We start from the raw sequence: 13,695 nt of genomic DNA on the forward strand, positions 1-13,695 counted from the left end.
ATGAGAACCTTCTAAGGAAGGGTAAAGCCCTTGTTATTATATCATTTTACAGCCTCCAGGGTTTATTTTCAGACTCTAACACCAGAAAAATCCTGGCCTGAAAGAAAAAAAACTAATTTGTGTGTTCCCTGTTGTCCACCAGTGCTGCCACATCCTCATCTCCAGCAGATCTCTGTGTCCTGACTTACTGCTGTGATAGGACAGGATTGAAAGGGGAGGTGACAGCTCCTACTGCCAGGGAACCTCCCAGCGTGGAGTATGGAGCCACACTAACCTCTATCTGTCTGCTATTGGGAAATTACAGGTAATGTTTTTGTGTTCGTCCCGAGCTCTGGGCTGTAGTCAACACCAAATAAAATCAGCTATCCCTTGTACACTTTTTTTTTGTTACTTGATATCTAAATATTAAATAACAATACCTTTTCACCTTACTCTTTCGTGTTTTTCTCATGAAGAGACAGATCAATAACTAGAAATTTCATGTTTATGCCAGACAGAAACATAAAAAAAGTGCAGTAGGAGATGTCCCTCAAGACATGGGTGACCTTCTTTCAGCTGTTTTTGTCTTCAAAAGTATTTCAAGTTATCTATCACAAGCTATGCTGGGATAGAGTGTTTTATCTGCTGTTGAGCTCACTGTATTTGAATGAAATAAATCTGTTTTCATTATGCTGCAGAGAGGTATAATTCTTCATTCCTGCAGCAGATTATAGTCTAATTTCTCATTGTTTAGTGACAGGAAGCACTCTTACAGTGAGCTGCTGCTTAATAAGGGTGAAAATGGGTCTGTATTCCAGACAGAGTTTGAATTGCTGCCTCATACCTGTCCTCAATATTTTCCCTTGCACGCAACCCTCTAGGGTCAGCATACTGACTCCCATATGGCTGTGGATACAAGCTCTACTCTGCTGCTGCTGGGTTTGGGCTTGAGAGGACAAAAAGTTTAATCAAATATTTGTTAGTGGACATCTGAAATGAGATTAAGGTCACTCAGATTTTAAGTGTCTGCAGTAAGACCCTGGTGTCTACCAGCAGCTACAGCAAATAGAGTACAGCCAGCAATGTCAGCAAGTCCTCTTGTCAGGTGCAGGTGCCTACTCAGGGTGAGTTAAATGGCTCTCAGCTCTACTGACTACACCAATGATTCTAGGGAGAACTTAGTCACAGAGTTTATTTGTAGATACCCACATTAAAAATACCTGCAACAAAATGAGTTTGATCCTCCCCTAAAGCTTCTTTTTCATCCCAGACTGAGAGATGTCAGCAATCTTTTCAAAATCATCTATTCTGTGTGTTTTAGGAAGGAATTTGGATTATAAATTATACTAGGAAAATGAAGAGATGGATATGTATTTCCTAACAGATTTTCTGAAATACATGCCAAGATAATTTTGTTTGCTGTTGGTTTGGTTTCTTGCCATTGTGTATGTGTGTGTGTATGCATGCATATACATGAACGTACATATAGATTGTGTACTTGCAGTAAATAAAATTTTTCCTAAGTCTCTCATTTCTACTATACTATTTTAAACTGGAAAATAATGCTCATTTGCTTACTGCATATGCATATTGGAAAGCTATTAATTAAAAAAATACATTGAAGTGTTAAGCACCTTATTGATGATTCAAAATTGTAACTAAGCATATTTTTTGTTATATTTCCTTTTGCATATGGATGGATATAGCTTGATTGTGTGCAATAGTTTAATTTCCAAGAAAAAAATCCAATAAATTAAAATCCAATAAATTCCTTGCTACTAGAATCACCTTAAATCTAAACACAGGGTATAAGGTGAAGTGACTTGGCACGATCCTTATGCCTGCATCTAAGATGGTATATAGCATTTATGGATTTTTGTAATTGACTCTGCTTTTAAGTAGCTTACCCTAGATAACTTATTTACTATCAAGATTTCCAGTGGAGCCCTAATTTAGAGGTGAGTTGGCATGATCATTATGCCTGCATCTAAGATGGTATACAGAATTTATGGATTTTTATAATTGACTCTGCTTTCAAGTAACTTACCTTAGATAACTTATTTACTATCAAGATTTCTAGTGGAGCCCTAATTTAGAGGTGAAGATAGTTTAATTTCTGATATTTGGATGAGTGTGTCAAATGATCTAAGTGTTGAAACTCTTTTTTATCAATTTACTGGGAATAAGTTGCCTGAATATCTTCAGGATTCTCAGATGATGGCCTAGGCACCGTAAGTCTGAAGATAAAATTGGTATAAGCTGAAATTTTGTGTGGATGACTTCCATCTATTCCTGAAAATGTATCTGTGGTACCTGAGATATATATTAACAATACTTTCTAAAATTAAAAAATATTCATAAAATGTAACCAGTTTCAATTGGAAACAAATAAAAATCAAACAAAGTTTTTCACAGGTGAACAACTGATTCTTAAATGACTTTACTATTGAAAGATATTTTCTTAAACACTTTTTGAGAAGCTGCTGCACAATTTTGAATGCTGTGCTTCAGATTCTTGATTCATCTGGCATAAAGATGCAGGCAAACAAAGGTGAATATACTAAAAATTGGACCCACCTTTTCTCTTTTTTTTTTTTTTCTGAATATTGCATGACATGCAACCCTTTTATTCTGAGTATTACATGACATGAAGTAAAATAAATCCTCCACGAAATAATGAAGTGTAAAAAATAACCAGAATAATTTTTTTTTCTAGAAATTTTGTTTTGTAAAGCTGATGACTGGCAGGCTGTATCATAACCATGCATTACTAGATCCAAGGTCAAATCATAGCACCTCTAAGAAATCTTTCTGATGTGGAATGCCTTCAGGCTCTCAGAGTTAGAGCTAAATCCATGACATTTAGACTTATGAAAACAAATTAAATTGTTTTTTCTGTAGTATACCTGTACAGATGAAACTTGATAGTCCTCCATAGATGACATCATCATTGTCTGGTAATATAAAGGGACACCTCGTTTGAACCTCCAAACAGTATTGCTTGCAAGGAATTCTGTTGCTGCAGTGAAACTGTGTGACTTCAAAATACTGGGAACAGAGCCAGGCTTTGTAGACGGTCTGGAAAAAAGAGAAGAACCAGAAATATAGATGGATGACAATAGCACTGTCATTATTAGAAGAACATACTGTACTGCACACCTACATTAAGGCTGCTTTTGGAAGAAAATTTTGAGAGAATATCACCTGGGTAAAATATGCTCTTAACTTTTGACTATCCTCCCACTTCAGAAATGAAAAATCCAGTGAAGTAATTTAAAAGCAACAGTTATTCAGGACTAGGCTTATGCTATTATATTATCTTGTTTTGTAAACAGTTATGTCTCTTAGATGTGACTTTTTATTAGGACATGTGCATGCATGGAACACAGCCCTGTCCCTGTACCACCATATCTCACCAAGTGAGATTGTAATCTCATTTGAAGCTTGACAAGGACAAATTTATAAAAGTGCCTGCAAGAAAGAGTTGAAAGCTGGGCTCAGGCCAAGTCTGTCTTTATATCATCTAGAGCTGAGCTATCAGGTTGCAATAGATGGTGCTGCTTCCCTTAAAATAAAATCTTACTCAGTCCACAGCATTAGTGAAAACCTATGTCTACATTTGGGTACTAAAGGAACACTTTAAAGATGCTGTCATTGGATGCTGCATGGCTATGGTTGCAGAACTTGTGATTATTGCAATTATTGTCACTATTTAAACAGAAAAGTAAAATACATGTGCTGATTTTAATTTTTACTACCTTTTGTCTTCCAAAGAATGATGTATGTCTTTAGTATTAAACTCTTGTGGACACAGAAACATTTAATGTAAAATTAGGTTGGACACCAGGCTACAAAGGTAGTATAACTAAGCTTATACTATATAGCATAACTAAGTACAGAGAGATTTCCTTGTTCCCCATTTTATTTATACATTTTATAATGTACTCCAAAACAAATAATTTATTCATTGCCTGATACTCGCTCCCTAGGTTGTTACATAACAAAAAAAAAAATCCTTTTTTGCATTTTTCATTTATCTGAAAATCCTAGTAACTACCTTTCATTAAACATAGACTGAAAACCAATATAGTCATCTCATAATTTCTATTCTTTCTAGGAATGATGTAATAAAAAATAAAACTACAGATGAAATTTTTAAGCCGAGGAAGATACAAAACCAACACCTGAAATGACCAGTCTAGCTGAGAATTTGGTTTGATCTCAGTATGTTTCATCTCACTGGTTGTAATTTTATGAATGTCAATAGCAACCTAAATTGCATTAATATCAATATAGTAGCCCCAGAATCATCAAACTTCTATTTTAGATAGTTTGCAACAGTGGCAAGTATTAAATTGATAGGTGATACAATGAAGCCTTTATTACTAATCTATGGTTTGTGATTATCTCTTTATAATGGTTTTTACCTACTGCATTCTGGAGAATATTTTTTTTTTTTATTCATTAAAAATTCAATTTCAATTGCTTAGAAAGTTTTCTTATCCACAGTAAATGATTAATGAGAAGAAAGACAAGGAGATGTGTGTCTTTTGTTCTTAAATAAATTTTTAACCAGAAAGTGTTTTTCCTGCTGTCATTTCAATCACCCACCATGTTTCAGTTGCTTAACTGACATTTGCAAAACAAAAATCATAAAATCACAGAATATACTGAGTTGGAAAAGATAAAAGATCACCGAGTTCAACTCTTGGCCCTGCTCAGGACCATCCCCAAAAGCCACACCATGTGCATTGTCCACACACTTCCTGAACTCTGTGAGGTTGGCACTGTGACTACTTCCCTGGGGAGCCTGTTCCAGTTTCTCAGCAATCCTCTGGGTGACAAACCTTTTGCTACCTAAACCTCCTCTGACACAGCTTCAGGCCATCTCCATGGCTCCTGTCGCTGGTTACCACAGAGAAGAGATCAGTGCCTGCCCCTCCTCTTCCCCACACAAGTTGTGACTGCAATGAGGTCTGCCCTCAGTCTCCTCCAGGCTGAACAGACCAAGTGGTGTCAGCTGCTCCTCATACAGCTTCTCCTCAAGGCCCTTCACCATCTTTGTTGCCCTCCTTTGGATGCTATATAATAACTTTATATCTTATGTTGTTGTAACCAAAACTGCATTCAGGATTCAAATTCATTAGGTGAAATAAAGCAATAGTTTTTCTACTTTTAATTAGTAATCATAGTCAATTGCTTGGAGACAGGAATGCTGGGTCTGATAACATTCAAAGAGGTTCTTTCCTGGTCTTAGCCCTGTTTAGTATGACATGTTCTCTTCATAAAACAGATATAATAGAAGCAAGCTGGTTTATGACTCATATTTGGAAGTGTAAATCAGTTTTTAGGAAGTATATTGAACAGTCTACTATACATGTTAACAAGAAAATGAGCAAAACCATGTGTCTACTGAAGCAAGATAGAAAATGTTTATTCAGGAGCAGAACTAAATAATGCAATCGTGGGCTTCTATGAAGATTTTTGTGTATCCAATCTCCGTTCATACACACCATCTTCCTGCTCTGATTCACAAGTCCTCAGCTTTGTCTCAAAATGACTTTTGAATTGTCCATATTTCTAAAGAGTGCCTGAGTATACCTGTTCCTGAGATTTTTTTCTCAGATTAATGCCTCCCACCCTGTGGGAGGGAGCTGTGCTGACCACAGGGCTGCCCACAGCCCTGGTCAATACACTAGCAGACTTCCAACTGGCTGTGAAACTGCACATAACTAATTTTGATAAGACGACTTTTAAGGACCCCTCCAGCCCAGGCCACTCTATAATTCCATGATTCTAAGATTCAGTTTACTAAGACTGAAACACCAACGGGAAGATAAAGCACCATGTGTATATGCCCACAGTTTCCCTTCCTCCCTATCTCATTCTCACCCATACACACATAATACATGTGATTCCAGATAACTTAGGTTCTGTCAAAACAGATTGAGCACGTAGCCTTAATCATCTGAGTCACTCTGCAGAAGTGTCAGTAAAACAGAATGGAAAAGCTCAATTAGTTTCATTCTCTGTGAAAGCCATTTCTGCCTGGCTTTCAAGAGCTCGCTTCTGCCCCCTCCCCTCTTATTTCTGACTGCCATTTCCAGGAAGTACTTTAACCATTTTCTATAGAAGCATTTTTTTTTCCTTACTGAGAAAATGTTTGATGTTTTGGCTGGGCTAACATAATAATTACACAAAAGGGAACCTAAAAATTATCAAATAGCTCTTACTGTGTAGATGTGGAGGATAGTGGGAGGTAAAGAAAGTAGGAAGAGAGAAGTCACAACAGAAATTCTCTCTCTCAAAATGTAATTTTTTTCTGAATCAAAATAGATTTTAACTGCTTTTAACTGATACTTTGTAACCATATCCATTACTCACTATAAAAATGAAGTCTTCAAATAGATCACAACTGAATTATTTCACATACCAGTTGGAAAGCAAGAGGCCTCTTATGACCTTGAGAAATGTTTTGATCAGTGACACTTTCAATGATGCCAGGAAATTGTACCTTATTGGAATAAAGGAATTGCTTTCAGAAAGTGTGATATAATTCCAGCTCAACTTCTCCCAAAGTTTGTGGGTATTTTGAGATAAATTCTGCAGTTCTTATGTATACTCAGGAGTACCTCAGGTTGTGACTGACTAATTAATTATTTTTTCCAATAAAATTCACAAAATAACCTGTTATGTAAGCTGAGCTTTTTCAGAAGAGATGGATGGAGAAGCATCATTCATTAAAAATGAATAGTGATGTGGCCTTCAGGTTTTGATAAATTTTAACTTAGTGCTGCCTGTTCATGTTTACTCATTGACCATGAATCAGCTGTGTATGGACAGTGAGATCTGTTTCCTGTCAGCCTCAGCTGAGCATATGATTTTCGGTAACCCTAAAGATTCTAGTACAGAAGGTATCATATGGCAAGGGTGATGTCTATTTCACATGTCTAAATCCTTGCCTGACTCATAGAGTTTGGGATGTTTGAACTATTTAAAGGTATTATATGTGCATTTAAAGTTAAGCCATATGTTTAAATACCATGGTTAATTTTTTTGTTGTTGTTGCTGTTGAGCCTGGGTGAATTGTTGTCTCTGCAGTATTCTGTGACATTATCACAGCCAATAATTTTGTGTCTTGTAGGGTCCTCATTTCAATATTTCTGTGGAATATTATTAAAGTATCTGCTTCAGCCCAATTTCCTTTGCTTTCCTTTGCTTCCTTTTAGCTTTTTAATTTTTTTTTTAGTATTTCACAAAGTGTAGACATTGAGAACAGTAATAATACTTCATGTGTTGTCAATAACAGAGTTGGAGAAAAGCTATTGGCAAAGGCTAAAACACCTTTCAAATCCTTACTTCCAGAAATAAAGATACTCACTCATTCACTTAGAACTGCACTTGAACACTGACCAGGCAAAAGATGAATTTATTAAACACTATATATAGGAAATAAGGGGATGAGATTGCAATTATAAATTTTATATAGCAATGAGGAACCTCAGAAGAGCACACCTATTTCTCCCAGCGATGAAAATTTTCCTGTAAAAGTCACTTCAAATATTATGAGTGTTTTACAGAGCAAAGCAAGGCCACATTTGTGAAGTGCAACCTCTAAAAAGCTTTTTATACTCGGATCACCGGTATCACCAGGGTATTATGTGTTGGTTTGATAGACAGTACATCTTCCTTAGGAAATACTTGGGTCAGTCTCAGTGCCTGCTTTGTGTATTAGGACCTGAGATGTCACGTTTTACAAGCAGAGATGCCTGTTAGATACCTTACAAGTGCATTTTATATAGACTGTGTAACCAAACTATAGAAGGCTAACTGGTACAAAACCTGATTAAGTTGGACAACAGTAGTGTTATAAATGTGGACTCCCCAAGGAACTTTGTAATTTTAAAGCATTAAGGGCAGTTTGACTTCAGGAAGGTTGCATTTTGCATGTGTACTATGGGATAAAAGTCAGCTTTTACAGAGAGCTTTCTACCTATGAGAGTTGCAGGACTGCTGTTGGCATTTCCCTTTTGCTGGGCTGCGTTCCCAGTCCCATTCTGAGACTTTGGGCAGCCTCATGATAGGGCTGGCAAAGCACACAAATAATGCAGCAACAGTGACCAGATAGGAGGGAACAATACCCTCCATAACATATTTTTACCAATGAATATCAGTGGTACCATCAGTGACTAAACATTCTTCACTACATGAAGTAGGAAAGGTATAACAAGTGGCTTCAAATATGTGGTTTGCTGAAAATAAGGTATTTTATTGGAACAGTCTCTGAAAGGAGATTTTGTTTTTCTTAAGTTACAATTTTCATTTTGTTTCAGCACTATTCAAATCAAATAATTTTGACTGGCAAATTATTTTTCATTTGGTTTCAAATATTTCTTTTCAAATAAACTATTTGAATTCTGTTAGTACACCCAAACATTCCTCATAAACCATTAATTTAAATACATGTCACATTAATGTATTTTAGTGATTCATAAGTGTTCTGCTTTTTGGAGAAGTTGTTTTGCATATGCATTCACACACACCGTTACTCCTATCCCTACCTTTTTTTATGAAGAATTTCAATTTTGATTTTTTAAAAATCTGATCCAGAATGAATAAAACATATCAATCTAAATTTCCTGTACAACAGACATTATGTTTTCTAGTTATTCCATTCTATGTGTATTTTAAAATTCCTTGTGTTATAAGACTGTACCAGTCTGAATATCTGTTTCATATTATGCATACCTATGCCTGAAATTTACAGTAATTTGGGAACAAACACATCTGTTTTTTGGTTATTTAAACCTTTGATTTTGTTTGTAGTTTATCTGTATCTGCATGGATGGAATAGCATAAGATAAATATTTTAATATTTATTCAGAAGGTCTTGATGACACAGAATGCAAACTATTGTGTTTAAAAAAAAAGCTTTTATTGTTTCCTAAATTAAATAGACAAATATGTTTCTTTCCCTATTTTATATGAATAAATAGAAATAATTTTATATTAATAATTTCATGTGAAAGACACACATGCTATTTCATTTGAAAATAGAGAAAAAGCAAAACAAGGTTGAAACTTTTTTGCCAGAAATCGTTAATCTCAGCTTTAGTTTATATGCTATGTAACAAGGTTACTTTTAATGGAGTAGAGATGTGGAATAGCAAGCTGCTCTGCTCATATTTTTGTTGTTTATCTTGGAAATGATAAACTGAAAGATGCAAATGTGTTGTCTCCTAATAGAAATGTTTCTTTGATTTGATGTCTCCCCTCTTTGAGGAGACATTACTGCAGAGGAGATGGTATCAATGTCTCACTTTGGTAACCTTAAAGCAAAAGTATATACATATATAGGAGAGACCTACAATGTTTCTACCTGCCAGAATAAATCAAGCTTCTGCAAGGAAAAAATGTGCAAAAAATCTGATCCACCAGTCTTATCTTTCTGGTGATTAGCAATCCAGTTATCTGAGGTCATCATGATTATTAACTTCACTGTTGTTTTATAATGCCCTAAAACCTGAACTCATCCTCTGTATCACAATTCAGTTTTAGCTGTTACTTAATATAGCAAGGAAACTTTCTTTTTAAAATCATAAACATCCCTTCGGATGAGCTTAAAGAAAATTGAAGATTAAATAACTCATTATGGAAATAAGTAGTCTGTTAAAAAAAAGGAGACACTTGATTTTATGAACTTAATAGTATTCCATCTAATCATAAAGTATATTAGAATGTTCAAATTATAAAGAATAAAACAAATTAATAATGTTTAAACTGTCTGGTCAACTTTCCCAGAAAATTTAAGATCTACTGATTTCAAGTCAGCACACAATAGTCAGGAGACTCTTTTAAAGTTTTATAGCTTCTAAAACTACATCTGAATTCATGATCCAAGTGATCTGTTAAGACTAAAAAGTATTTTTGTTCAACTCTGCTCTACATAATTTCTGAATTGATGGTAGTCTGTATAAATCAGTTCACCATGACAGTATTCAGTAGATTGATACCACTGATTAACAGTGTATGCAGAAGACAAGGAGAGTCTTTATATCCTTTTCTTTCTCAAATTAAGGACCTGATTTTAATGCCTACTAATCTCCATCATCACTCAGAAGAGAAAATCCCTTATGGATTATGGGGGTTTCCAATCAACATGCAACAGCCACTGCACACTCTGGCAGATGAGGGGACTTGCCATAAGCTGATATAAACATACACAGAGAAAAAGTGTCCTATGCATCTTTCCACTTGGAATTATAACTAGTTTAAGCATAAGACTTATTCAATTTGAATACTGAATTTTCATCTTGATCATGCACGGAGTAGAGGGGCAGGTGCTGGCCTCTTCTCTGAGGTGACCAGTGACAGGTCTTGAGGAAAGAGCATGAAGCTGTGTCAGGGCATAGGTTGGATATCAGGAAAAGGTTCTTCATCGAGAGGGTAGCTGAGCACTGAACAGGCTCCCCAGGGAAGTGGCCAAGCACCAGCCTGACAGAGTTCAATAACAATGCTCTATGATGTAATTCTTGGGCTGTCCTGTGCAGGGTCAGGGGTCAGACTCAATAACCTGAATGGGAGTTTTTGACATCAGCACGTTATATGTGCTAATTCTTGATTCTTGATTCTATGAAAATTCAGTAAATAAGATGACAAAATCTAAAGACAAGAAGCTAATGAATACAGAAATTTTCTTTTTTTAAAGAAAATTTCTTAGGCACCAGACATAAGACAAATGCTTTTGAGTCTGAAATATATTAAAAAAGAAAAAAAGACCCCCCCCAAATGTAAAACTAAGGAAGGAGCTTGTTATGGTGCACTTTCTATTAATGTCATTTGTATCACAACTATCAAGTAGATTTTCACTTGATATATTGCACTATATCAAGTTTATTTTAATCATAGTTAATTGAACTGATAAGCAGATTGTCCTTATTTTTTCTTTAGACAATTCTGAATGCAGAACAACTTCAAACTTATAACTACCTTAGGAAACTCATATTATTTTTTAAAAAAATTTTGCTTTTTCTCCATAATCTAACCATATGCCTTTGAAGTTTCTACTTCACCAACAGGGTCTTAATTCATTGGTTGTCTTTTAACATTTTTTTAACTCGATTTACCTTGGGGAGAATTTGAGCCATATAATTGATTCTTTCTGCTATATTTGCTCATATATAAAAATAAGTAAAATAAATTTAAGATAGCTAATACCCTATCCAATTCAAGCACTGCACTTATATAATGTAACATGTAGACAGAGATGGCTGATGCTGTTAAACACAAAATTAAGTCTTTGTCAGGTAAATTCTCCACCATTAAGAGCCATATTAAAATCAGAGATTATTACTGGATATTCTTCTTGACATTCAGAGATTAAAGTGTAACTTTTCAAGTGCTATTGACACTAGAAATTCCTATTCAAAATTTAAATCTGTCAGGTTTTGCTGTTCAAAATCTAATACATATATAATATGTCCTAAACTTATAATGGTTCTTCATCAGTTTAAGCCACTAAATCTTGGTTATTGGTCAATCAGAAAAAACAAACTAAAAAGTAAGGTATGGAATTATGATTCCATTGAATAAAAACAGGTCTGTGACTTCTACATAATTCTGAGTGCCAGACCAGTGGTCATGTCTTATACACAGTGGAAGAGGGGCTCCATCAGGTTTTGTCTAGGATAAAGTGAGATAGGTGTTACTTTGAGAAAGGTTTAGATTAGAGCATAAGATTTGAGACTTGATAGTAAAGAAAAAAATCTCAAGAACTTTCTGATGTTGGGATTGGTACACAGTCAACAGGTACTGCTAGCCATAGTCTGCAGTCTTAAAGAGCTCATAGAGTACACAGTTTTTCACTGGATGTTCAAGAGTGAGACCACAAGTTAATCATGGATGCAGAATTCAAAGCTATTAAGCAAGCAGACAAATAAACCCACATTTAGTAACTCTGAAACAAGTGATATCACTAGCCTTTCTGATTGATAAAAGCTTCTCTTTTGCATAGGTGGAGTATGTTTGCTTCACTCAGTTGTCAAGACAATATGTGTGCTACAGTTCTTTTCTCTTCTTGTCTATTTTTTTCTTGTTTTCCTCCTTTCTTATCCTGTGTTTCAAAAATGCAACTGCTTGTTTATTTTTGCCCAGTTATTTTCTGTGTTAGCAGAAGTCTAACCTGTCCTCAAGTCTTAGTGCCTGAAAGTTTTTGGAAGGAAAAAAATGTCTATTCCTTCAAATTTCATTGTACTTTCAAAGGGCCTGATATTTGGATCAATTCTGCATGCCTCTTCCAGGAAAAAAAAAAAAAAAAAAGGTTGTTTTTTTTTTATGCTAGACTGAAAATTGGAAATTTCAAGACAGGTCATATTAGGTACTATTTTCAGCTAACAAAACCCCTCATCATATCTAATTGTATGATGAGTGTGTTACTGCTCTGTGAATGGCTGTAGTAGCAGCTTTCTCCATAAAAAGAAATATCCCTGTTTTTCCTCTGCCAGATTTCCATCATCTTCAATAGCATTAAATCCAAATATATGTTTTTATCTGAAATACCAAAATCCTTCCACTACTTGATGAAGTACTTTTGTGGGAAACTGAATAAAACACAGTATCATAATGTGCAGTGTTTGCTACAAAAATCTTTCTCTTCAATCCTGTTGGATTATATGATGCAATCTCAATTTTAGACATTATTATGAAAATTCTATATTCTTTTTATTTTTTAGATATCAGTATCAATTTATTTGCAGGCTTTAGAGGCTCTCTGTTAAATGTGATGCCATCTTAGAGAGAATAAGAGGATTTGGAGCTCAGTGTTTTTCATAAATCATTTGTATTCCTTCACTGATTGGTATGTAATAATACCCAAAAAGACACTGTGTATTCCACAGAGATACTGTGGAAGAGTTACACACAAATGATACAGAATGAACTTGTAATGAATACATTGCATCACTGCCACACTGTTTTTATGGCATTATATGTGTTTGACTTTGCCATTACTGTAACATTTGTCCCCTCTTTGCTTAGGGGTTTGCCTGAGCTATACAAAACTGATATTTATGCAAGCTGCTGTAAAGGGAACTTTTTCCCTCTGAACAAGTGTTGTTTGCTCTCTGATTTTCAAATATTTACTCCATTGCAGTTTTTCTTAGATGATTTCCTGTGGTACATTGGGTCAAGTCGAAATGTAACTATTTGCTGACACATCAAATAATTTGCATAGGTCAGTAGCATCAGAGAAAATACTTTGCCCTTCAAATTTACTTTTATTTGTTGTTGCTACAGCTTGTTCAGCAAATAGAAGACAATGTTGGAAAACTACCAAGGAGTCAGAGAGTAAAACATCAGACCTGCTACCAGAAATTGTACAGTCTGTCATTAAAAAAAGTTAATAGATTAGAAGGGTTGACAGTAGAAAATATTTTACTGTGCACCTCAGAATGATTCCCTGTCATTAAGAAACTCTCTGACAAGTAAGCCACAGACATGTCTGGAAGCCAATAGGTTTGCTTAATATTTAAAATTGGAATAATAAAATTAAATGTAGATGGTGATATGAGAAAGGCTAAATAACCTCATCTCTACAAAGGTAAGTTCTCTCCCAAATGAATTCAAAGTCTTCCAAAGCACAAAAATAAAAATGCGATCCTGATGACAATTTATTTAGTTTTTCAAAAACCCATTAACCAGGTCTCTAAAGAAAGGCAA

General features: G+C 35.0%; 1 protein-coding gene across 1 annotated transcript in view; it reads right to left on the reverse strand.

The window, feature by feature from the left end:
• The window catches only part of NALF1 (NALCN channel auxiliary factor 1), a 444,524-nt gene that overhangs the window by 21,644 nt on the left and 409,185 nt on the right, over window positions 1-13,695 (reverse strand). Inside the window, exon 2 of the mRNA XM_031504229.3 lies at window positions 2,886-3,057. Within this exon, the coding sequence (XP_031360089.1) occupies window positions 2,886-3,057 (172 nt within the window). The remainder of the gene's footprint in view (window positions 1-2,885; window positions 3,058-13,695) is intronic.

This window comes from Lonchura striata, chromosome 1 (assembly GCF_050655825.1).
Source record: "Lonchura striata isolate lonStrDom1 chromosome 1, ASM5065582v1, whole genome shotgun sequence".
In the NCBI taxonomy this organism is placed as follows: domain Eukaryota; kingdom Metazoa; phylum Chordata; class Aves; order Passeriformes; family Estrildidae; genus Lonchura; species Lonchura striata.